We start from the raw sequence: 25,835 nt of genomic DNA, 5'->3' as shown, positions 1-25,835 counted from the left end.
AATGTTTCAGATGACTTTATCATAGTTGGAACTGAGAGTATGTGTAACCACACACACACACACACACACACACACGTATACACTCAAGCTTCAATCCTCTTACATCACAGAGCAGACGATAGACACAGACTTTACACAAACACTTGTGACACTTGACTGGTCAGGTAAACCTACAAGTGTGTGTGTGTGTGTGTGTGCCAATTATACTGTAGTTCCTTGAGATGCAAGCATTGGTATGTTCCATGTTGGCAGTCCTGGATTTAGAAAAGGATTAAGAAATCTCATGCGCTCATGCTAAATCATGAGTGTTAATCAGACCTTGAGAACAAGAAGTACTAGAAGTTCAATTGACAGTTTGTGGATTACTTGGATTACATCATCGTATAATTTCCATAATTGGCCACGACGAAAAGTTCAGTGTTTGTGTGGCGACATGCAGAAAAAAGGGCCTAGTATCTCTCTCAAACAAATACGTATGTTTAAATCTGTGCTATTATTCATAATCTATCTACCTCACAGGTAGGACTCAATGTGCTGATTAGCCAGTATGATTAATCTGATTGATTTGCTGTGACCACCATTTGTCTCAAATTTGCCTTAAATGCCAACATCCTGAATGGATGACATGTCAGGTGAGTATGCTGTCCATGCAAGTACTGAGATGTTTCCAGTTTCCAGGAATTGTGCACAGGGGCTGTGCATTATCACGCTGCAATATGAGGTGATACTTGTGGAGGAATGACTCAGACTCTCATCACAGTATTGCTGTTCATTCAAAATGCCATCAATACAGTAAAATGCACCAGTGTTGAGAATGCAGTGGTCCATGGTGGGGTTGGGATTATGGTAGTGCTTCTCAAATGGGGTGAACTGTCAGGGGCGGGGGTGCAGGGAGTACTTTCAGTTTTGCTGCAGACATGCCAACATGAAATGTATTGTACTCAACATGCAGTTTAACTTGGATACAGTTTTATGCTCTGCAGCGCTCCATTTTGTTGCATTTTCCCGGTTTCAGTTTCAGTTCAGATTAACATTTACAGGTATGATCAGTTCCTCCATAGTATTTCAATCATTTCTGTTCGCCGGGGGTTGGGACATGACCCAAAATAACTGAGAACCACTGGGCTATGGCATGGGTATAGTCGCGTATGTTATGAACAACAAGCACAAGTGCATTTTATTCATGGAATTTTGAAGATTGCAAGCATGTTTGGGATGCTGTGGATCTGGAATATGGCATTTTGAGGCAAATGGTGGTCCCACCTGATGTTGGTTGTTGGATTCCCCCACAGATTTCAATTAAATGACTTTAATTAAATGGCTTTTATTGTGGCCAGCCATACGGCACACCCGTGCTGTAACCATGCTGTTTAAGCAGCATCTTGATGCCACACTGTGAGGTGGCTGGATTATGAACCATGTCATTCTCAGACAACCCAAATATGAATTTGGCACCGATTTCTACGTCTATGTCTACGTTGTGTTTTGAACCATAGAAAGTAGTGGAGAGCTGAACACAGACGGATCTACACCGATGGAGGAGACAGAGGAGAAGGAAAGCGGCCTCATGGGAGAAGAGCAAGTCATAGAGGACAAGAGTGAAGAACAACTAGAGAGTCCCCACACCCAGAATTCCATCAATGAAAACGAATCAAATGGTGTGGAAGCCCATACGGAGGTGGAGGAGAAGCAAAAGGAGAAAGGAATGGAAGAAGGAGAGATGAAGAAAGAGGTGGAACCGGAGACCGAGGTGGAGATGGAGGTGTGTCAGTCCGTGCCAGGACTGCAGATGAGCTTTATTCGTAGCAGTGACTTGTTTGGCTATGTGGGCATTGAGGCAGTGCTGGACCAGATGAGGCGCAAGACCATGAAGGCTGGCTTTGAGCTCAACATCATGGTAGTCGGTGAGTGTCAAATATTCGGTTTATTGATTGATATAGAATTGATATAGAATGGTTTCCACCATACTAGTACATAAAATTGTTCATTTTTACCAGCGTGAAACCATAATGACAGTTACAAAGTATTAGTACTGGGCTAGCTGTTTGGGTGTTGTATAACGGTTATATCTGCAATGAAAGTGACTATTGTAAATTTCGGTTCAGCTGATGAAACCTCCCCTTCTCTCTTTAATTGCCATTGCTTACTTCACAATCCAGGTTTTAGTCTTAAATATGCCTCATACACTTTTGAAACACATTTAAAGGATAATATAAGACGATCAATGAACAGATGGACCCATAAAGCTGTGGCAGCTTCAGAGAGTTAAATATAACAATTGTTGATCATCAATCGTGATTGTGGCTTATTATTAAATTCATATTATAGTAATTCAATAATAATTCTTACCTTCTTAATCAACATGTTTGCACTTGCAACTTTCTTTGGCTCCATTGTGGGTTATTCTGCAGCCATGATAAGAATAAGAAAAGCAGAGTCTTGTTGTACAACTGTGTCAGTTAGCAAAGAACAACAGAATCAACTGCTGATTACATCATAGACAGGCGACATTGCTGGGGGACAACGCTCAGAACTTTCACAGTATCAAGACGGCCGAGGTTAAGAATCATGAAGCATTTTTCTTTAAATAAAGTACGTAGGTGCCTTGGTTAACGTCATTAAATCATTCCAGAACATTCAACTCAAACTGAAACGGACTCTAACCAAAACAAATTTTCCCGTAGAAAATAATGTAAATCCAATGAATCCATTCGAGACATCCAAAACTGTTGACACAAAACACACTTTATAGACAATAATTATAGTTTTATGTGAAGTAAATGATGCAAGAATAATTATGAACTGCAGATTTAACATCGTTTTTGCCTAGTTTTTTGGGAGACAAACCTGCAAAACCACCAGTTAAGAAAATAACACAAAATAAACACATTATTATCAGAGGTATGCACCCGTGTCCATCACCTTTCTCTTTTGTGCGGTCGTTTTGTTAAATCGCACAGCAAATCTGACGTAAACAAACGCTCTTGCTCTAAAACTGTGCCCGCAGCCCGCAGTGTGTGCAAGTATCACAAGATTTTGTCTTTGACCCGTGATCCAAGATGGCGGCGTAAATAAAAAAGATGGTATTTTAGACGATAAACAAGCATGCGAACACAAGCCAAGGCAAAATTTGAGCAAACATTTTGGAAGCTAACCGGGATCAACATTACCGTACAGTGTCCTACGGTTTTTCTCATAAAAAGGGTAATTAATGAATTCCAGGGGCCCAAAAATATTAACAAAAACATTTTTATAGAAAAGAATTATATACTTTGAAGCAGGGAAGGAAGGGGAGAGGGACATTTACCCCAAGTTCTTTACTGAATTCAATAGTGTTTCCTTACCAAAGCCACAACTTTCTTTGGCCCCATGGTGGGTTATTTTGCATTTGTACTCCATGAAAAAGAGCAGTGATGTAACCAATGCATGGAATGTTTTTTTGGGGCACATTATTCCACAGAAATATATGAGTGCAAATTTACTTTTTTAAGTTTAAAGTTTGGCCGTACGATAAATGAGACAGCATCGAAAATGGGGTAAAAAAATTTTGCGAATATTTCCATTGAAAACCCAATCATACGAAAATTTGAATCTAGCACTCTTCATCACATGGAAAACATGTTTTATTGTGCTAAATAATGTTTTTTTTATTGACTCTCTGTTGATATGGAAAGGTTGTGACACAGTAGGTTTCAAGTTTTGCGGGTAGAAATAAACACACTAACTTTTATCTATGTTGTTTCTGCAGGTCAAAGTGGTCTGGGGAAATCTACATTAGTCAACACTCTTTTCAAGTCTAAAGTCAGCAGGAAGTCCTGCACACCAAACTACGAGGAGAAAATCTCTAAAACAGTCAAGCTGCAGTCAGTCAGCCACAGTGAGTCTCTCTCTCTCACACACACACACACACACACACAGCTGATGTATCTGTCTGTTTGCCTGTATTAAACCCACAGTCTAAGAATGTAAGTGCATTTTACAGCCCTTTCTTTTAAAAAGAAAATCTTCTGTCTTGCTCCTTAAAGATCTGTAAATACATGTCCAATCTATAGTACACATACTGAATGATAGATAACAGGAGCACAATTGTCAAGGAACCTTCAGCCATGCAGAAATATAACCATAACATCAGGCACTCGAGGAGGTCAACGACGCAGTGAAAAGCCTAGATATGGTCATGAAACTGAAACAATGTCAGTATTCTTCGGTACTATTAACAGCATTAGTGAGTGATGGGATAATCTGTCGAACTTTATAGTGTAGAAAGACTGACTCAGTGCTTCTCGATTTGTCCCTAAGGGACAGACATTTTTTTGTCCCCCAGATTTTATTACTATTTGAAATATTAGAGAAACTGCTTTTTCTTCAAGATTGCATGTTGAGTACTAAATTTGTACATGTTGGTAGGTCTGCATTGAAATGAAAGCCACTTGTCCCCCCACCCCGTGACAGTTCCCCAAGTCCCCCAGGGGGACCCGCCCCACTATTTGAGAAACCTTGCTTCGGGAACAACCTGAGTGGCATTTAATAGTATCTTCGCCTCTTGTTAAGTCCTCTTGCCTGTGTAAGTCCAAATGGTGGAAACGTCCCTCCACTCCAGCTCCAGATCTAGAATTACATATCTGCAGGTACTGACTAGAACCATTCCCAAGTCGGTGTAGTTTGAGGCCAGCGTCTATAAATTGACATTTTACATTTGACATTTTTGGGACGTGAAACACAGTTGTGCAATTGTGTCCCTCCAGCAACTGTAAAGTCCATTATAAGCTTAGTTTATTTAAGAGTGTGTGTGTCTGTCCATCTGTGGGAAATGACAAACTGTTACCTAACATCATGACAGTTTACTGACTCTGTTTATGTAATGTGCTGCTAAAGAAAAGTGATTGACAGTTGCTTGGTGATCCCAGCCAATGTCAGGCAACACTTAAGGATGTTTCGACCAATGAAGACACTTTGCGTAACTTACCTTTGACTTGTAGACCAGTCTAGACAGTGCATGTTGTGCTTTATTGCAGGTTAGCGTAAATCTTAATGATTCAGGTACCAGATGTTTGCTCTCCTGCTTCCGCTGAAAGGAGATTCCTTAGCGCTTACTCAACATGCCAATGGACTTAAATGATAGCCTTTGCTCCTCTGCTCAGCATCTATCCAGCATGCACATGTGAGAGTACACATGGCCCTGATTCTGACAAGCTGTTGAAGTAAAATAATAGTTTTTGACTGAGATAAACAAAATATAGAGAATTGTTTTGCTTGTGCAGGGCTGCACGGCGGATGAGTGGTTAGGGCGCAGGCCACATAGCTAGGAGACCCGAGTTCAATTCCACCCTCGGTCATCTCTGTGTGGAGTTTGCATGTTCTCCCCGTGCATGCATGGGTTTTCTCCGGGTACTCCGGCTTCCTCCCACATTCCAAAAACATGCTAGGTTAATTGGTAACTCTTGTCCATAGGTATGAATGTGAGTGTGAATGGTTGTTTGTCTATATGTGCCCTGTGATTGGCTGGCGACCAGTCCAGTGTGTACCCCGCCTCACCCAAAGACAGCTGGGATAGGCTCCAGCACCCCCGCAACCCTCTTGAGGATAAGCGGTAGAAAATGAACGAATGAATGTTTTGCATGTAATGGACATATGCCTCCTGTGAATTATGTTCTAGTGATTGAAGAAAAGGGGGTGAAGATGAAGCTGACAGTGATTGACACTCCAGGATTTGGAGACCAAATCAACAATGAAAACTGGTAAGTTGCATGAAAGCTAAAGCCATGAATAGAACATGCATGTTGCATTTATGTCCCAAAATGACTATTTGTAAATATTGTTTCTATTTACGCCAATACACTCGATCCCCGCTTTTGGTTAGGGTTTATCTTTCAGGACCACCAGTGGCACAAATATCATAAGTAATCACGACATTGATAACATTTTTGACACACCTACGTTTGAACTATCAACTATATTTGTATATTACTTGTGCAAATTTACAAGCTATGAAGTGACAAGCCTTGAGTTGTGAGCATGTGTTTTACATGTCTTATTAATGAAAGTAAAGTCTCGTTATATCGATATCGGTTATAACGAATTACTGCTTATTACGATACTATTTTCATTTCCCGGCAAATTTCTAGTCTTTTATGATATAATTAGTTCCGTTAGTACGATACCCGGTTATTATGATAATCCGGTTACTACGATGCCCTTTTCATCTCCCGCCAGCCAATTTGGTCTGCTTATATCGATACAAAAACAGCTTAAATCAATCTTTGTTAAGGATTTCAATACCAAAAAAGAACACGGCGAACGGCTGCTTCCAGTCAACTTTATTTTTCACACTTCCACCACCAGAGCGCAGCACACACACCGATTCCCGCACTTCCTGGTTCACAGGTCATGCTCAACCCGCCCCACATAGCTGGCCAAACACATGCCTGCAACAGAAGAACCAACTGACATAGCATACACACCTATTCCAACGAAGACACAAGCGTACAAATACATGTATTTAATTGTGTTGTATTCAGATATCTTTTTATTCTATACACACAAGAGAAACCACGAACGCAGTTGGTTCTTCTGTTGCAGGCATGTGTTTGGCCAGCTATGTGGGGCGGGTTGAGCATGACCTGTGAACCAGGAAGTGCGGGAATCGGTGTGTGTGCTGTGCTCTGGTGGTGGAAGTGTGAAAAATAAAGTTGACTGGAAGCAGCCGTTCGCCGTGTTCTTTTTTGGTATTGAAATCCTTAAGCAAAGATTGATTTAAGCTGCTCGAGTGCATTATTGCCCACTTTTAATGCAGTTCGGCGCAGGATCGGATATATCGACAGTCCGGTTATATCGATATTTTTTCCGACTCCCGACAATATCGATATAACGAGACTTTACTGTACGTTAAGAAAGGTGTTGGTTATCCTGCTGGTGAGTGCAGATCACATCCCAGTCCTCCCCTGAATCCGCTACTGCTTATCAGTTCAGGTTCATGAGCAAGCTGCAGTCTATCCCTATTCAAACTCAAAGTCTCATTTATGGACAATTTAGAGTCTCAGACAGGCACATGCACATGACATTGTGGGGGGTGAGGGGACTCAAAATAACCATTGCAAATATTGTAAAAGAGATCAATGTTGAGTGTAACAATTAAGAGTGGCTAATAGCTGACAAAACAGATTCACAGCCCAAATGTTTATCATTGCAGGTCTTAAACAGAAATCTGACCAATCTATTTCATTTCTCCTCTCTCTTCCCAAGTTGGGAGCCCATCGTGAAATACATCAACGAGCAGTATGAGAATTATCTGAGAGAAGAGCTGCATGTAAACCGCAAGAGGAGAATACCAGACACCAGAGTCCACTGCTGCATCTACTTCCTGGCCGCTACTGGACACAGGTCAATACTCTTTGTTAAACATGATGTCTAAAGCGCCAAAATACGGGCAAATTCTATGATTACTTGTCATTAATGTATCTAACATTAAAGACAAAAGACATTTCCAAGTCTTTGCATTGCAATTACAGTGGTCCTTGTCCAACTGACCAGAGATTTGCTGTGTTTGCAGGTTACGCCCCATTGATGTGGAGTTCATGAAGAGATTGGGCAAGATAGTAAGCATTGTGCCTGTCATTGCCAAAGCTGACACGCTAACTATTGAGGAACGACAGGAGTTCAAAGAGAGGGTGAGGAAACTCGTTCACACATCTACAGCACATCCATGTAGTAGACCAGGGGTCAGCAACCCACGGCTCCAGAGTGGCAACCCATGTGGCTCTTCAGCCTCTTTGTTGAGGCTTCCTTTGCATTCATTCATTCTCTCATTTTCTACCGCTTATCCTCACGAGGGTCACGGGGGTGCTGGAGCCTATCCCAGCTGTCTTCGGGCGAGAGGCGGGGTACACCCTGGACTGGTCGCCAGCCAATCACAGGGCACATATAGACAAACAACCATTCACACTCACATTCATACCTATGGACAATTTGGAGTCACCAATTAACCTAGCATGTTTTTGGAATGTGGGAGCAAGCCGGAGTCCCTGGAGACAACCCACTCATGCACGGGGAGAACATGCCGCACAGCAACAGCCGCTCCCTTTGCAATGCTCAAATATTTTTTTTAACACCCGAGTGGGGAAAATGCACATCTTTGTAATGAGTTTAAAAATGCAACTTTGTGTGAGACCATGAATGCATCCTGGCTGAGTTCTGACTGGTGATTGGATGAGCATAAGGATGAGCAGACAGGATGCTATTCAGTTCTCTCTCACATAGGTAAAAAGTTATTCTTTCCCAGAGCTATTTGACATTTCTAAAAAAAATAATTAGTGATCATTTTAAAAACAGCGGCACGGGAACTTGTTTGCGCCAGAGTAAACATATCAGGTAAGTTTACAGTCATTTACACATACGTACATTTAGGTTTATCTCCAATACTAGCAATCGATTCATCTTTTCTTATCTGAACTACTTTGATAACCCAAACTTTCCTCCTAATTGACGGTCAAAACGTTGGGAGACTCATAATTGGCTCAGCATGTGAGCTCATCACCGCTGTTGGTCGCCAGCTAAAAGAAACAGGCTGTCAATTCACCGTGCTACATATTTCTTTACACGTCAGGTTGTCATGTTTAACCAAAATGATACCATGATAACCCAAAAGCATTTCTTCTATTCTCTACAGTTTATAAGACGCTGTTTTGTGGCTACAGGCTATTTTTCTTTAGTGGGCAAGGGGGTATCTTTTTCATAATAAAGGTTGCCGACCCCCTTTCCGAGCTCATCCAATCAGCAGTCAGGATACATTCATGGTTTCAGACAGTAGACATTTCAAGCCGGAATCAACAGACACAAACACAGATATTTTCAAAAATGCACATTTCCTCCATCCTGATATAAAAAATGTCCAGTTCAGCCAGTGACCTAAAGCTGGCTTAGAGTTTTGGCCCCATGTGCAATTTGATTGATACAATTTCAGTAGACCCTCAAGCTGACCTGTGTTTTACCTTTGACCCACTCCCAGATAAGGCAAGACTTGGCAGCCAACGGAATTCGTGTTTATCCCCAGAAAGAGTATGATGAGGATCCAGAGGAACGCCTTCTCAACAACATGATCAGGGTAAGAACTGAGTCCCTTTTGTAGGGACCCTTTTGTTTACTCCAAAAAAGATCAGATTATTTGGCAAACAGAAAGCAATGCTTTAGTTCAGCCAAGGTTTTAGGTCTTTTGCTGTCTTTAACTATTATTAACTATTAGAGAAGAGCCTAATCCTTATGCATAAACACTTTACCCTAATTACTTACATGTTTATGTGCATCTTGCCTATTAAAACAGTTGCATAGTAACGATGGTAAACTCCTTCATCATAGAGAGGCTTGGTTTGTTAATGCTTTTCAATGTCACCCCAGTCATACTGTGCTTCGGCTCACTTCACGCCTAAATCGATAGCGCAAGTTATCTGATCCACGCCCAGGTTCAGCACGATTCCATGCAACGGATGCCAACGAGCTTAGTTGTGCTCGAGAACGTGAAGTAAACGTCACTCCCGGCGCCTAGAGAGGACTTTGCAACTGGATATCGTGCTCCACTGTCAATCGGTGGGGATGTGTCGTCTCCAGATGAAACCGGAGTAGTGTGCAGGGTTGGACCCCGCAGGATGACCACTGTCACATGTGCACTAGCGCAATATATCCATGTCATAGAATGGCTGTAATTGATCTTTTTTGGGTATTAAATATAATCGACATAATTCCCAATAGAGTGCCCTCGTGTAAATTCACCCCAAGCCAAATCCAAGCATCAGTCGGACTGACCTGGGAAACATTGTGTGACCTATTTGTATTCAAACCTGAGTGAGACATGCTGATATTGTGTATCCAGGAAAGCATTCCCTTTGCTGTGGTCGGGACCGACAAGGAGCATCAGGTGAATGGAAACAAAGTGTTGGGCCGGAAAACAAAGTGGGGAATAATTGAAGGTGAGGACAAAATTCAGTACCACGTCTGACACTTTGCCATTATTAATTCCACATAACGCAAACCGCCAGCATTCTTTTAATAAGTCATCTTTTCACCAGAATGATGGGGCTGACTATCAACCCTGTATCAACTAGTTGGGTCTTAATAAGTTAGCAGCGATGTCTTGGAATATTTCTCAGACTCATAGAACACTACCAGCAACATACAATGGTTAGAGTTAGGAACTAACTGGGGAACTAAAGCACATACATTTAGAGTAGTTATTGAGGAACTAATGAGTAGTGGTTAGGGTTATGAACTATGGTAATTTTGTGTACTTGATTGTCAAGTGTTAACTGTTGAACAGTTAACCGTTTTTTCTGAATTTTTCAACACTACTAATCACTTTTCCCCCTTTTTTGCAGTGGAAAATGTGGCACATTGTGAGTTTGCCAGCCTGCGAGATCTTCTTATCAGGTGAGCTTGAGTTCTATTTTTTTAATTATTTACTTAACATTAATTACATTATTGTTAATGTATCTACTATAAATTATGTTGCATGTGTATTTGTGGGGACAAATACCGCCGCGATTGGTGGCACTCGTGCCAGGTGTTGAGGACCCCAGAGCAGAGAACAAGGCAAATGTAGTAACAAAAGTATTTAGTAATAAACGAAGGTCACTCACAGGAGGAAAACAAAGTACAACAAAAGACTCAGTGACAGAAGGTCACTGGGAAGCGAGAAGTACAAACAAAAGAGTACAAGGTAGCAAAAAAGGATTTACAAAGTGGCTCAGCTACTTACAGACAGTAGGCAGCAAAATATATACATATGAAGGCCTCATGGCTGATGGGCAACAGGTGTGCAGACCAGGAGCGCAAGGCAGGAGCCCGCTGCAGGACAGAACAGAGGCAGCAGGGGGCAGCAGACCAAAACAAGTGCAGATCATGACAAATACAAGAGACCACAAAAGGATATAAAAATCACACTATCATCACTTTTCGTTATGTTCCATGACCACCCACAAATGGTAAATAAATATTTATTTTTGACACTCAAATAGTGGGGTGGGGCGGGGTGAGGTGTGCAGGGGGTGAGAGCCAGTGAGGACTTTCGCTATTTCGCTATACCTGCCAACATGTATGAACATGCCATACTCTTAAACTGTAATTTGACTCTTGAATACGCTTGTATGGTTTTGTTGCATTTCGCTGGTTTCATTTTCGAATTAGTTGATAGGAATGCTTACACAATGAGAACCTGGCTGCCAAATGTTTTTCATTAATTTCCATTTTTACTGGTGATTTTTCTAATTTACAGTATGTCTTCATCTCTAACTATTTTCAAACTACAGTACAAGCTTTTGAAATAGTGATGTCAAAACTCTGGCACCTAAAGAGTTACGATCTGTTGCAAGTGTCAGAGCTAGTGTTAATTAGTTAGGCACACCTTTGCACCTCACAGTCTGCTGTGGATTATCCCTTCCATAAGATCCTGTCTGCTCTCAACTTACGTAGAAGGTGAGGGAGGTAATCTGCTGATACAAAACTCTCGTTGGTGTGCACCTCTGATTATTTACTCATAAAATAGTATACTGCAGTGCTTTGCAATAGTGGCACAGGCCCCCCTGGGGGATGTAGTGAGATGTCAGGGGGGGCGTGAGAGGCAGGGTTGACTATTATTCATAAAATATCTTCAAGCATGACAGGTCTGTCTTTATTCATGTTTGAACAATGTCTGTGCAGGCACCTCCAGTTTTCAATAGTATTTCAAATCTGGGGGTGTGAAAAAATTCTGTCCCTTGGGGGCGGCATGACAAAATAATTGAGAACCACCGGTGTACCGTTAGGAGACTTTGGAGTTTTGGTCATTTATGGGCATACAGTCTTATTGACATCAGATTGGTGCTCTTGGGTGAACTCTTGGGTTCAGGAGATAACGTAGACACATGTGTTGAGTTTTTAATAGTTTAATAGAAATGAAGCTACTCAAAAGGTAGCTAGGAAATATGTATATAGTATATAAAACTATTTTAATGTTTTCCCATAATGCATTTTGTCCAAGCAAAGCATGGATGAGCACTGCAATGATGTCAGCCTCTCTCTGGGCTCCTCTGGCTCCTTCTGGTAGACAGAGGCAGCATTGCAGCGCCTCGGCACCCTTCCATCCATAAACTCAATTTTCTATACCACTTGTCCTCCAATGAAAGGCTTTGCTTGGACGAAATGCATTATGTTTAAAATTTTTATTTCATTTTAAACTTGTATCAGTACTTTATCAGTATTTTTCCTAGCTACCTTTTGAATGTTAAGTTGCAGTGGGATGAGTTTAGCTTTATTTGTAAGATGACACCGTGAGTCAGACTGTTATATTGAGAAAAACCTCCTGGAAATACACTGGAAATTATGGTAAATTAATGAAAAATCAAATAAAAGATCAGTAACTCAGACCATCTTTGTTTTTTGCACTTTTTGTCAAGGTCTCACTTGCAGGACTTGAAAGACGTGACACACAACATCCACTACGAAACGTACCGTGTACGACGACTCAACGAGTGCAACATCAACTTCATTGAACAGGGACTTTCCCAGTGGCCACTCGAAAATGGAACTGCTGATAAATCAGAATCAGACAGCCACCTCTGATGCCTTCGTCAGCTTCATGCTCATGGAATGATGCCGTCATCTACTCAAAAGGAGAGATGGGAAAAGAGAGCATTATGTTCCCCACATAAATTGGGGTGGGGATCTTTTTGAGTGTCGTGGTGCCCAGCTATTGGATTATTTTTAATGAAAGGTTATTTTGGGAGACTTAAGTACTTTTGAATGTGAGATTGTGCCTGTGAATATTATCATTTATCCAGGTCATTGTATCTTCAGGGCATTTCATCCATTGCGACTGGACTGTTCAAGTTGTGTAAGAAGGCGTTTCACCTCTTGTGCTTCATGGGTTCATGTACAAGACTAGATAGGATAGCCCTAGGATCGCTCTGTCTGACTTGTATCAACATAAACTGAACATAAACTGGCTGTGGTGTCGGAATCATTCATTCTGATGTTTGCACTTTCATCAGTTCATCTAAGTATCTCTCTGTCAGACTAAAGCTGTCCTATCTAGTCATTCAGACTAGGTAGGACAGCGAATCTGACAATGCTATTCTAGTCTGAACATCATGCTGAAAGACTAGATAGGCCAGCTCTCGGACTAGAGCTGATTAACAGCTGACTAGAGTTGATTGTAATTCTGTCAGACTAGAGCTGTCCTATCTAGTCTTTGAGCATGAACTGATGAAGCACAAGAGGCAAAACGCCTTCTCAGGCAACTTGAACAGACCAGTTTTGATCTAGTCAACGCCCTGAGATTGTTTCTATTTTCTTGTATTATGGTTGCATAAACAGACATCATTAGGGTGGTCAGGATGAAGAGAGCGTCTCAGTATTAGTCGTATCCAAGCTCCTTTATCATTGACCATGTGTGTGGTATGTGAAATGCCAAATGCGAGAAGATGAGACAATGGAGCCGGTGGATAGAACCACACCCAAACCCACTTTAAACACCTACAAAAGTAATAAATGTGAATCCTCTGCCAAGTGCTACACCCTGTACAATTGATACGGCCAGCCTTGTAAGTTCATTATAATGTCATTCATTCATTTTCTACCGCTTATCCTCATGAGGGTCGCGGGCATGCTGGAGCCTATCCCAGCTGTCTTCGGGCGAGAGGCGGGGTACACCCTGGACTGGTCACCAGTCAATCACAGGGCACATGTAGACAAACAACCATTCACACTCACATTCATACCTATGGACAATTTGGAGTCGCCAATTAACCTAGCATGTTTTTGGAATGTGGGAGGAAACCGGAGTCTTCCAAAAATTGTATACATTTGCTGGAGGCGATGGGTGAAGGGTCTTGATGAGCATAATGGCTTGAAGTTCTCTGCGGTTATCAGAGATCCTTTTTCTTGGAGTTAATATAAACGCTCACTTAGACAACAATAAACCCCATCCTGTTTCAATTCATGCAGTTGGCCAGGCAGCATTTTTTTCATATTAAGCCATAAATGTTGGTCTGAATGAGGTTTGAAATGGGGGAAAACTGCACAAATGACCTTCCAAGTGTATAAAATATGGAGTGATGACATCATTATTTTATTAGCTCATATTCTACCGTATCGTCATGTTGTAATTCAAGGGGCTGTATTGATTCGTTGTATTATGAAATCTTACACTAATTTGCTTTGTCACCTGAGATTACCCCTCTTATTAAAATTTCCTGTTGCATGACCAATTGGATGTTAGTGTTGGTCGTCAATGCATTGTTGGTTTCTGTGCCTTCCCAGCATGTAGTCAATCAGTGTGTGTCACACACCCTATATAGACCAAGACCAACATGATATTTGCCTGCACTATTTCACTAAAGTACTACTATGACACATTCTGGCACAGTGTTCAGAGCTCTGGTTTTGAATTATTTCTGCGTTGCATTGCAGCAGCTACATGAATCAACTTGTTCTTTCGTGGGTTAACTTTTGTAGGTTGTGCTTTAGTGACCAAAATACTGGTGTCTTGGTATTAGCAGGGTAAAACTTATGAATTTGTCTTTGGATTTTACCAGAATGAAGACAAAATAGACATCCTGTACCATTGCACATGATGATCTGATAAATCTTAGAAGGTCCTCTGTCATCATACATACGTATACAGCTTTCCGTTGTGTTGTAATTTTCAAATGTTATCAACCCACCACAATCAGTTACAATGCAATGTGGCCTGTTTAATTTATTTGGATTTTATTCAATTACAACTGACATGTTATTTACCTTAGTAATGTCTGTACTACTACTGCCTCTGTTTCTGTTGTGCAGTTACTCCAAAGTCATTTCTACTTACTTTAGGAAGGGTATACCTACTTTGGAACTTAATTGTTTGCCCGTGTACCTGTGAGGTACAGTGCACCTCCTCACACTGAAGAAATGACACTTGCAATGTAGTCAGTGTACAACTGTGGCCCAATTTGTTATTTTTTTGTGACTTGTTAGCATTATAAGGTCTCAGGTGTGAATGGGGAGTAGGTGTTTTAAATTTGGTGTTTTTGCTCTCACTCTCTATTCAAGCTGTACACTTACTACGTGTTGTTTCTTCAGTATGGTCCCCATGAGACAATATACTAAAATACCTGCAGAAATGTGAGGCACCGTATCAATATTGCCCCTTTGTGCCTTCGTTTTGCCATCACGCTTGATAAAAAATGAGTGTCCTCATTGCATCACTGCAGAATATTGACAGAACGAGTTTTGATTGGATGAAACATTGTATTAGTAGTGGAAATAGTTACAAATGATTGTGAATGTCAAAATGCTGAGACTTGTTGAGATCTGACTTTTCCGAGGATAAATGAAAGTTGAAATACATTACCAGACTCCAGCAGGTGATTTAATTGAAGGTGGTGTTGATCATTAAAATCACCTGCTGGAAAGAAACCCCCTGCCCTATGCAGATACTTGGTAATTGGATTCTTTATGAAAAATAGGCTTTGAAAACATTCATCCTGCCCATCTATTTATGTTGCCTCGGAATTTTTCAAACAGTGCTCATTCCCTTTTATGAGACGTGCTTCAGCACTGCCCTGCTTCATCTTGTGTTTATACTCAGCTGTACTAACAGTTCCCATGTGATTGTCTTTGCTTTCATAGTATTGATATAACACTGTTGATTTACTAATAAATATTTGTCACTTTCTCAAGTCAGGTGTAAAGTCTTTGTTATAACGTGACAATGTTTTTCATATCATGGCCCTTAATAACAGTCGACCAGAAGGCAGAATTCAATGACCTAAAGAATTTCGCTTCACGTCCATCTTTTCTAATTAACAGAGACGCTTGCAGTTTCAAAGCACTTGGTGGCAGTAATGCATAAATCGGTCATCAAGCGAACCTCCAACAGGATTTATGGCTCCGAGAAGGTACCCGGGTCCTAACGAGACGTACTTTTCAAAGAGCCATGATGATGGGCTGTTTTTTCGTTTGTTTCCTTTAATTATATATTTTTTAGAACTTTTAGCACTTAATGAATACAATAAAACGATCAAACCAAAGAATGAAAACCTATATATAAAATAAAATATAAACATATTGTGGTGACCCCGATGTGTTCCGTTTGACATCTTGTGCTCTAAAGTGTCTGGCCGTTCCGGGTGGCCATGAATGCACCAGGGGTGGGGGCGTGTTGTGCTGAGGGAACCGAAGAGGAAGCACTGCTGTTGTTGTTGCCGTTGTTGGTGCCTTAGTGGCGTGGTTAACGGCGGACAGTAGTGTTATTGATCACAGTTGTGTCATTTCCATAGCTACAATATTAAATAGTAAAATTGTATAATCTTAAAATAATACCTCATTATTAAATAATACATTATCACACATATCTTTTGGAAGCGGCCATGCAATAAAAATGATACAAACCGCCAGAAAATTCCAGAGGAGGAGACCGGAACTTAAATATGAACTTGTTTAGCCCGGAACCGTTAGGACAGAACACCACATAATACCATTTGGAGCACAGAAGGAGGTGTGTCGGCTGTATCGTTCTTCTCTGGGGTCAGCATCGTGGATGTTTTAAAATCTTACGCTACAGTCTTCAGACACGCTTTTAACTAGCATTTTGTACAACTTATTATACTTATAGTGTAACGTGTCATGTTAATAGTGCATATAGCACGTCAATATCATAGAGACACATTATCAACACTCATGAGTTAGTTCGAAGCGGGGAAAGCACAATACTTTTTTGGGCATTTGTTGAATATGGATGTTGATAAGTTATGATATTACTGCGTTACTGTGATGATTGGAATGCTTGAACCACCGGTTAACCTTGTTCCGAGTCTCAATTTACACTTTGCATTTTGAGTGCCGAAGTGCGTCCTTTTACGTACGGTAGTCGACAGGTGCAAGCGAATTCAGACACAAAAATAAAATGTTAATAAAGTCATTGGGATCGTGTGTCGGATCTGTAAATTGTTACTATTAATTAGTTAGTTGTACTATTATAGTAATAGTACAAATTTAGTTGTATTGCACTTGACTGTGTTGACTGTATTATCTCACTACCTCCTCAGATGTAAGCACATTTATTGGAGATTCTACTGTTCCAAGACCATGATTGATCAGCCATGGACCAGATCACCTTCGATTATAATACTGTGCTGTCAGATGTTCACATTCTCCTGCCAAACGCACGTCACCTCATGACCCGCCTCAACAGTGTTGGCCAGCCTGGTAGGTGTTATATACAGTATGTATCTAACTTAGTGTTAGCATTACTTTTGGGCTGTGGGATACTATGAACAGCACTAATTCAATTCCTAAGGATTGACTTTGTCGCTTACATGGGATTTGGACCTTTTGTAAGTACACACTTGTATGTACCTTCCAAGTACCTTGGAATTTTACACTGAAATTGGACACTGTAACATTTCGAATATATTTAGTGGACTGAAGGTATTTATAGTTCCAACAGCATAAGCCCAGAGTTACACCAGCAACATCATTACACAAACGTAGGCAATTTACGGACAAGTAAAACAGGAAAGATTGTACAATAACCGAGACAGTGTATGAAAACCAGGGCTAAAGTTTAAATATGAATCATACAAGAATTGTGGCTTTGGAGAACCATGGCTTGACTCTTTTTCGACTTTTCTGGCCTATACGTGTAATTAAAATTTTGTATTGTTGTGTAAAATGATGCCAAAGTTTCAGATAATGAGGTTTGTGCATTTGGAAGTGAGCCCTGAAAGACGTTTGGGATGGCTCAAAACGCTCGGTTTGAAAAGGCGTGGTAAACGAGGCCTGCCCGAGTTGCATTTGAAAATATTGGAATTGGACGGTTCACATGAAAAAAATCAAACACAGGTCACACATGCAAAAAATTATTTCAGTTTAAACATTACGTCCTAACTTTGTGGTTTTTCAAAATGAATTTATTAATAAATGATTGCTGTTTGATGGTCGACTATGGCCTGTTATTAATTTTAAAAATGCAGGAAGTCACGTCGGGGTTTTACAGTTACTACACCTTGTCACCAGTGTAGAATACTACATCACATAGTATAAATGGCTTATATATATATATATATATATATATATATATATATATATATAGGCAGGATCAAACGGGTGGAGAAAAGTGTCAAGCGTGATGTGTGATAGAAGAGTTTCAGCTAAAATGAAAGGAAAGGTATACAAAACTGTGGTGAGACCAGCCATGTTGTTTGGTCTAGAGACAGTGCCACTGAGGAAAAGACAGGAAGCAGAACTGGAGGTAGCAGAGATGAGGATGCTATATATATATATATATATATATATATATATATATATATATATATATATATATATATATATATATAAGCCATTTATACTATGTGATGTAGTATTCTACACTGGTGACAAGGTGTAGTAACTGTAAAACCCCGACGTGACTTCCTGTTATATCCACTATATTGGGAATGTCACTATATTAGACTTTTTAAATATATTCCAAAATTTTGTGCAATGAATTACTTAGAAGCTATTTGTGATCCACCCACATTGTCATGTTGACATGTCACATTTAATATTTATACTGGATATATTTTTTTGTTTCTCCAGTTTTTACCTCCAGGTTTGAGATTTTGTCTGATAGTGAAAAGCATGACCAAAAGGATTTTCTAACAAAGGAAACCAGTGACACTGTGACACAAGTCCCGGAAGAAAATGATGGAGAAGTTGGTGAAAGCACTGTTGAATCTGGATTGGACGAGGATGGAGATTTTGACATCTCACGTCGGTAAGGGAGCGCTCCAGATTTTATAATGTTGGCTATTTTTTTCAAGATGTGTGTGCACGTTTTCATCCAGAAGCAGGGCAAAAGGCAACATTTATCACTTGATGACTGTATTTTATCAGGAAGTATATAGTCTAGTAAATACTGTAACACATATATCCCATTCTTGAACTTTATACAGGAGTCATGTCCTCCAGAGATGCATTAAAAACTTTTTTGCATCTCCTCAGACCTAGGACGGATACTACAGGAGATGACAACCGAGACATTATCTGCCCGGTTATTCTCAAACAATCCAACATATCCACTCAACTTCAAGAAGTAGATGCAGAGGATGAGGCAGATGACTGTTTTGATGGCATTATACGAATCGGTAAGTACCAAACTGTTTTTGTTGTCGTTGGTCAAAGGTCAAAATATTAATGAGCTTTGTAACACCTGAAAGAAGAAGTGAAAGGTATTCAATGTATAAGTACAGCAATGAGGGAAGATTGTGGATAGAAAATGAAGTTGATACCTTCATAATTAATATTGTGGTGAGAGGTCAAGAATAAAGAAGCTAACACAATGGAAAGTGACCTACAAGAGTGCACACGTAGTCCAGGTGTACTTTTGGTCACTTCTCCTGCGATGGATTGCACTATTAACAAATAGAAAAATAAAACTATCAAATGATTAACAGTTTTAATGAGAATAATCACAGTGACACAACTGATTAATTTATCGATCATAATTAATGTCTATTTCCCATGCGCAGTTGTGTTTCATTTCCTGATGATAAAAGAATAGCACCTGATAAACTTGATACTCTGAGTCCCTTCTTGTTTGCTATGGTGATGGACAGGCTGACACATGAGGTTGGACAAGAATCTCCATGGACTATGATGTCTGTAGATGACATTGTGATTTGTAGTGAGAGTAGGGAACATGTAGAGAAGATGCTAGAAGAGTGGAGGCTTGCACTGGAGAGGAGAACGAAGATTAGCTGCAGCAAAACGGAGTATATGTGTGTGAATGAGAGGGACCCAAGTGGAAGAGTGAGGTTACAGAGAGAAGAGCTACAGAAGGTGCAGAATTTTAAGTACTTTGGGTCAACAGTTCAGAACAATGGAAATTGTGAAAAGGAGGTGAAGAAGCATGTGCAGGCAGGATCAAACGGGTGGAGAAAAGTGTCAAGCGTGATGTGTGATAGAAGAGTTTCAGCTAAAATGAAAGGAAAGGTATACAAAACTGTGGTGAGACCAGCCATGTTGTTTGGTCTAGAGACAGTGCCACTGAGGAAAAGACAGGAAGCAGAACTGGAGGTAGCAGAGATGAGGATGCTGAGGTTCTTGTTGGGAGTGACCAGGATGGATAGGATCAGGAACAAGTACATCAGAGGGACATTACATGTTAGAGGCCTTGGAGCTAAAGTCAGAGAGGCCAGACTGAGATGGTTGGGACATGTCCAGAGGAGAGATAGTCAATATATTGGTAGAAGGATGCTGCCAAGGTAGGAGGCGTAGAGGAAGACCAAAGAGGAGGTTTATGGATGTAGGGAAGGAGGACATGAGGGTAGTTGATGTGAAAGAGACAGATGCAGAAGGCAGGGTTGGATGGAGGAGATTGGTTTGCTGTGGCGACCCCTGAAGGGAAAAGCCCAAAGAGGAAGAAGAAAAGAAGTACAGCTACAGCAGGTTTGTCCAAAGTGCGGGCCGGGGGCTACTGTATATGCATCACGCAGCTTTTTAAAAACATTTTAATTTTATTTTAAATATATAAAAGTATATGGAAGTGGCCACCCACATCCTTTTCTGTATACAGCCCTCAATGGCAAAAATCTGGACATACCTGGTCTACCAGTGTTTAAATAGTAATTGAATAATGTAGTAATTTATGTAATTTGTTTATTTATTTTACAGAGCATACGATGGCAACGCCCCTGGAGGATGTCGGTAAACAGGTCAGTCACTCTTTGTGTCCTCTGTGATTAGAAGTATTTTTATGTTTGATATGAACTGTATATTAAAAATAGATGAAGAGGAAAGAAAGAGATGAGCCCAAAATGTGGGACAAGTGTTTCAACCCACGTTTTGGATTGAAGGTTTTAACTTAAAACCTTCAATTGCCTTGCAAAATTTAATAAACGCCTCCCACTTTGCAAAAAAACAAAGTGCAACTTCTGAATCCAGCCGTATTTAACACAATATAAAAGTATTACAATAATGTAATTAGATTATTTCATCTCTCTGCAATTTCACACGTAATCCACATGTATTGAAGTATCTTTTACTGTCTCCCTTCTTCAGGTTTGGAGAGGGGCAGTCCTCTTGGCTGACTTCCTCCTCTCTGAGCCACTCATGTTCAAAGGGGCGACTGTTGTAGAACTAGGAGCTGGTACTGGTTTAACCAGTATCGTCATGGCCACCATTGCCAAACGTGTCTACTGTACAGGTATGAGGTCATCAAGCAGTATATCATTTTCAATTGATGTAATAAAAACAAAGCTATTGAAGTTTGTGATCGAATGCCATAATAATGTGTTGCAGATGTTGGAGAGGACCTTTTAAGCATGTGTAAGAAAAATATAACCTTAAATGAACACATGATCCATCGTGCAGGTGAGAAATTGGCTATAAACAAAGCCAATTATATTACATTGGGGTAGTTTAAACCTTTAAACACCGCAGTCACTTTTGGTGTCTTTAAGTGATTTGCAAATGTTTTCATTCAGCATGTCTAAAAATGAGAGACAAAAGCACAAAATGGTAGACAAAGTTAGCACTAGCGTTTCAGAGGATTTCCTTTACAAACTCAAATCAACAATCTCTTTAGTTGTATATACTTACTTACTTAATAGTATAATAGTATAATTTTTCATATATAGTACAGTCATCACTCTCTCCACTGTAGTTCAAACATCGCTCTTTCACTCTACCTTGGTTTTAGTTCATAAATAATCACTGTTTTGTAGTTGGATGAGTGGTTAGCACGCAGGCCACACAGCTAGGAGACCGAGTTCGATTCCACCCTCGGCCATCTCTGTGTGGAGTTTGCATGTTCTCCCCGTGAATGCGTGGGTATTCTCCGGGTACTCCGGTTTCCTCCCCCATTCCAAAAACATGCTAGGTTAATTGGCGGTTACAATTTGATAACTCAAAAAGTTTCTTTATGTCTTCAGAAATTCCAGAATTTATTTAGATGTGTTTAAATGTTTTACTTTACTGTATATGCTGGTATATAATTGTTTTAGAAAGCCACAGAAAAGTATGAATATACAGTCCTTTTTTCACTCCCTGCTATTTTTTCCGACCACAAGGTGGTGAAGTGAGAGTGAGACAGTTGGATTGGCTCAAGTCTGACCTTTGTACAGGTAAGGATGGCTTTTTCACTTGCAGGGATCTAAGACTCAATAAATTACGTTATATATTGCTTAGTTAATTGTAATCTCTGTTCTTCTGCCCTTTCATTCCTCTCAATTTAGATTCTGATGTGGAATTTAGCTGGACAGAAGAGGAAGTTGCAGACATACATGACAATGCTTGCTTCATCATTGCTGCTGATGGTAGGTTGAGGGGATTTTTTTTGTGATGTCACAAATAAAATGTAATTATCTGGTTAACTGTGGCCACTGAGGGCCACATACTGAAAAATGAAAGGATGCAGAGGCCATTTTGTGACACCTGTGGCATTTTTTGGTGTGTGATAAACCTGCACATTTTGCCGTGGCCTACTATCTTAGTCACACCTATGCTGTCATGTTGTGGGTTCAAAAATCCTTTATAATTGGCCAATTTCAGATATACCTTTGGCAAAATTTAGTAGCTTGGTTTCGCTTATCCAGACATAAGTCTGCCAGTCCAAGTAGTGTGTCAATGGATGTCCACTATATATTGTGTACATTTTTTCAATCTCCTTTAGAGCTTTTGAATACAGTTGCAAAAAAGAATGTACTGATTCATTGTTTTCTGTTGTCAGTTTGCTACGATGACGATCTGACAGATGCCCTGTTTCGTACCATCTATAGACTGTGCAATAACTTCATGCACCCCTGTACCATTTTCATCTCTCTTGAGAAAAGGTAGGAGAAAACCAACCCTTTCATTTTCATAGAGTACTTTCACATCCTTGTTTTATCTGTTCACATACTTTTTTGCCACTTGCTTATGGTGAAATAGTCACTTGTAATCAGCATCATATTAAAAAATAGAGTTGTAGTACTTGTTATTCAAATTTTGTATGTCACAATAATTACCCCCCATTCCATCCAGTCTGAATTTCGGAGTATTTCAAACATACAGTATTATTCTGTGTCCAATCTACAAGATGACTATAACAGTTATTTGAATATAAGTAAGTGATATCAATTACAATCTGGTTTTATAAAGGTTGAACTTCACCATCCGAGAAATGGATGTTTCCTGTGAGGCCTACAACCATTTCAGACACTGTCTATCCCAACTTGAGGGCCTGGTGGACGGACAGTGCAGCTATACTGTCCAACAGCTTCCTTGTACTTTCCCCCAGTTTCTTCGGTATGAACGCATAGAGCAACTGGTAAGAGACACTCTCCTCTTTAAAATTTGAAGTTAACTTAACCAGGATGTGTTGCTTACTTATATTTAGGATAGTTTAATAACACTACATTTTGCCCACCAGATCATCATTTTTCATTTTGCCTCAAAATCATGCCAAGCATACTGTACATCCAAATCAACTCCAGAATTGAAGGAAGTCCTCAGTCCAAGTATTGTTTACAGAAATAATAAGATGAAATCCAAATATGTAATGAAACGGTCATAAAAAATAAAAATAACATCTCTACTTTTATCCCTTTGGTTGTCTTACACACTGGAAAGGGTTGTTACAAGGGAAGGAGAGATGGGCTTATTGGGAGGTGGAAGTCTCAATAATGGTACCATTACACTGTTTGATTATCACGGTCCACTTCATAGTACCATACATTTCACACATTGTAGAATACAATCTTTATCTTTAATGATGACCGTGGCAGTCAAATGTCTCAGCATAAGGCATACTATGGAAGAGAAATTAGACATGGTAAAATGCTCAGAAAGGGCACACACACTCACCAACATTAGCTACATGTCTAAGCCGAGGTTAATTTAGGAATAAGTTCCAACACAAAAAAACATTTACATTGTGTCGTACAAGCGTTCAAAAACTGAGCTCCTGACCTCCTGTAAAGATTACTTAACACATACACACCTTCTGTTGTGCAGAATGTCTTTAACATAATGTCTTGTTCAATCCCGACTATTGATCTGCTGCTATTCCAGGAGCTGTGGAAGGTGACTGCTAACAGAGTCCCAGCTGACCAAGCCAAGTCTTGACCTGCACCTGCAACACTACCCTCTCCCAAAAACGTTCTTTAATCTCTCTCTTTCAGGGTTTTTTGCCGGTTATTGGCATGTACCACTGAGCAATTACCTTAACCACAATTCAACTGGGAAAAAAATTGACTAATTTAAAATTACAGTGCACCCCCGCATATCGTATTCACGATTCTGCATTTGCGACCCCACCAATTCGCGGATTTTTAAAATCAAAACATGGTGACGTGTGGTGAGGTTCATGGATGGTGATGCACTGAACTCTTGCAGGTTTTTTTTTTATGTTAATACAGGTTGTTCATTAAGATAAATTAATCTGTATCTGAATTAGCAGTATAAAACCCTGATCGAAGCATCCCTACTTGTTGTATAAGTAGACACTTGTTGACATGGTTGATGCCTCTCATCTTAGTTTGCGAATCAGATCTCACCGCAAGTCCGATTACCGATTACAGTATATTCATTGTACACTGAGATTTTTATACAGATTATGTATGAAATTTCATGTTTGAGGTATAACAGTTCGAAATAGGGCTGAAGTAGGGCATTTGTGTTTACTTATGTTTACAACAATTTTAAGGCAGTCTTCATTTTTGGGTAGCCTAATAACAAATGTGAAGCATATAAAGGAGCCAATTATCATTCATTCATTCATTTTCTATACCGCTTTTCCTCATGAGGGTCGCGGGGGTGCTGGAGCCTATCCCAGCTGTCTTTGGGCGAGGGGCGGGACCGGTCGCCAGCCAATCACAGGGCACATATAGACAACATGGCAACATGACAACATCAGCAGTTGTCTTTAAGAACAGCTGAGGTAGGCAACAGTTTTTATTTACAATTTATTATGAAATACTAAGATAAGTTGGGGATTGTGATTTACCTAAAGCCTAGCATGATACCATTAAGTATTATTAACAGCGCTAAGTAGCGATGCTAGGCCATTCACATCCAAACATTTTCAATTTAATGAGGCAAATCACAAAAAAGGTCATAAAAAATCAGAATTAGATTAATTCAGATATCACCATAATTTTTTAAAAGGTATCGTATTGGCAATATTGACCCTGTATTTACTTTGTTTCAGTTCAATACCAAATATAGCGGTATCTATACCACTACTTTCCATGCGATATTAGCATCAAGCTAGCGGACGAAAGGCTGAACGCATTATGGCAGAAGGCATTCTGTAACGTTAGTAAAAACCACAAGATGGCAGCCAATACAAACAACGGAAAATGCCGGTGTTCCTAAATAGGCTTTTTTCATCGATGACTTCACTACGGTTAAACACAGTGTTGCACACTAGCCAAGATCAAGACCTCTCCAATGGTGGTTATTTGCACTTTGTCCTGCTTTTGTTGTGGCATAATACGATACAATATTAAGGAAGTAAATGAGGAATAAGGTGGGCTGCTGTGATTTGCTTGCAGGCCCATATAGTGCTGGTTTTAAATAATTTATGTGGCATTACTTGGTTTAATATACAGCAAGCAGGAATATCTTGGGTGTTTTTATGTGCATTGGTTTGAATGAATTATTTAATTAGAATACAAGGCAGTTATACACGTTTACATATTCAGCACAAAAACTATTGTTCAGACGTGAATCACATGGCTTGTAATTTGAAAAGGGTTGTGTTGTTTTAATAAATCAGCTCTTAATCAGACATTGTTAAACAAATTTCCAAATGGCCACCAGACATGCTGGGTAATCTAGCTGCAACAATCTGACTTCTATCTATC

General features: G+C 40.0%; 2 protein-coding genes across 9 annotated transcripts in view; both read left to right on the top strand.

Moving 5' to 3' along the window:
- The window catches only part of septin12 (septin 12), a 69,556-nt gene extending 53,870 nt beyond the window's left edge, over positions 1–15,686 (top strand). For all 6 annotated transcript variants that reach the window (XM_058048307.1, XM_058048305.1, XM_058048306.1 and 3 more), the window contains 9 exons: positions 1,497–1,904; positions 3,749–3,877; positions 5,657–5,738; positions 7,243–7,380; positions 7,550–7,667; positions 9,005–9,100; positions 9,863–9,959; positions 10,365–10,416; positions 12,420–15,686. In XM_058048307.1, the coding sequence (XP_057904290.1) occupies positions 1,497–1,904; positions 3,749–3,877; positions 5,657–5,738; positions 7,243–7,380; positions 7,550–7,667; positions 9,005–9,100; positions 9,863–9,959; positions 10,365–10,416; positions 12,420–12,585 (1,286 nt within the window). In that variant the 3' untranslated portion in view covers positions 12,586–15,686. The remainder of the gene's footprint in view (positions 1–1,496; positions 1,905–3,748; positions 3,878–5,656; positions 5,739–7,242; positions 7,381–7,549; positions 7,668–9,004; positions 9,101–9,862; positions 9,960–10,364; positions 10,417–12,419) is intronic.
- Positions 15,687–16,246: 560 nt separating this feature from the next.
- Positions 16,247–24,907, top strand: mettl22 (methyltransferase 22, Kin17 lysine). 3 transcript variants are annotated; one of them, XM_058048643.1, is made up of 12 exons: positions 16,247–16,504; positions 17,055–17,214; positions 18,586–18,763; positions 18,991–19,133; positions 20,662–20,702; positions 21,049–21,193; positions 21,289–21,360; positions 22,059–22,112; positions 22,224–22,304; positions 22,718–22,820; positions 23,128–23,296; positions 23,399–23,610. In XM_058048643.1, the coding sequence occupies exons 2-12, from the start codon at positions 17,109–17,111 to the stop codon at positions 23,540–23,542; spliced, it is 1,236 nt and encodes a 411-aa protein (XP_057904626.1). In that variant the 5' UTR covers positions 16,247–16,504; positions 17,055–17,108; the 3' UTR covers positions 23,543–23,610. The 3 variants fall into 3 exon arrangements, with proteins under 3 accessions (XP_057904626.1, XP_057904625.1, XP_057904627.1); XM_058048642.1 differs by having other exon boundaries at positions 16,247–16,533; positions 23,399–23,608; XM_058048644.1 differs by lacking the exon at positions 23,399–23,610 and adding an exon at positions 24,040–24,907 and having other exon boundaries at positions 16,250–16,533.
- Positions 24,908–25,835: the final 928 nt, after the last annotated feature.

This window comes from Doryrhamphus excisus, chromosome 15, assembly GCF_030265055.1.
Source record: "Doryrhamphus excisus isolate RoL2022-K1 chromosome 15, RoL_Dexc_1.0, whole genome shotgun sequence".
NCBI classification, from domain to species: Eukaryota; Metazoa; Chordata; class Actinopteri; order Syngnathiformes; family Syngnathidae; genus Doryrhamphus; species Doryrhamphus excisus.
This window is presented reverse-complemented; position numbering and strand designations above follow the sequence as displayed.

What these genes read in the sequence shown, in the direction of transcription:
- mettl22 (XM_058048643.1), top strand. Translation starts at nt 17,109, where the DNA reads ATGGACCAGATCACCTTCGATTATAATACTGTGCTGTCAGATGTTCAC. An exon ending in CAAACGTGTCTACTGTACAG is followed by an intron (nt 21,194 to 21,288) that starts GTATGAGGTCAT and finishes AATGTGTTGCAG; the next exon opens with ATGTTGGAGAGGACCTTTTA. An exon ending in TTCATCTCTCTTGAGAAAAG is followed by an intron (nt 22,821 to 23,127) that starts GTAGGAGAAAAC and finishes GGTTTTATAAAG; the next exon opens with GTTGAACTTCACCATCCGAG.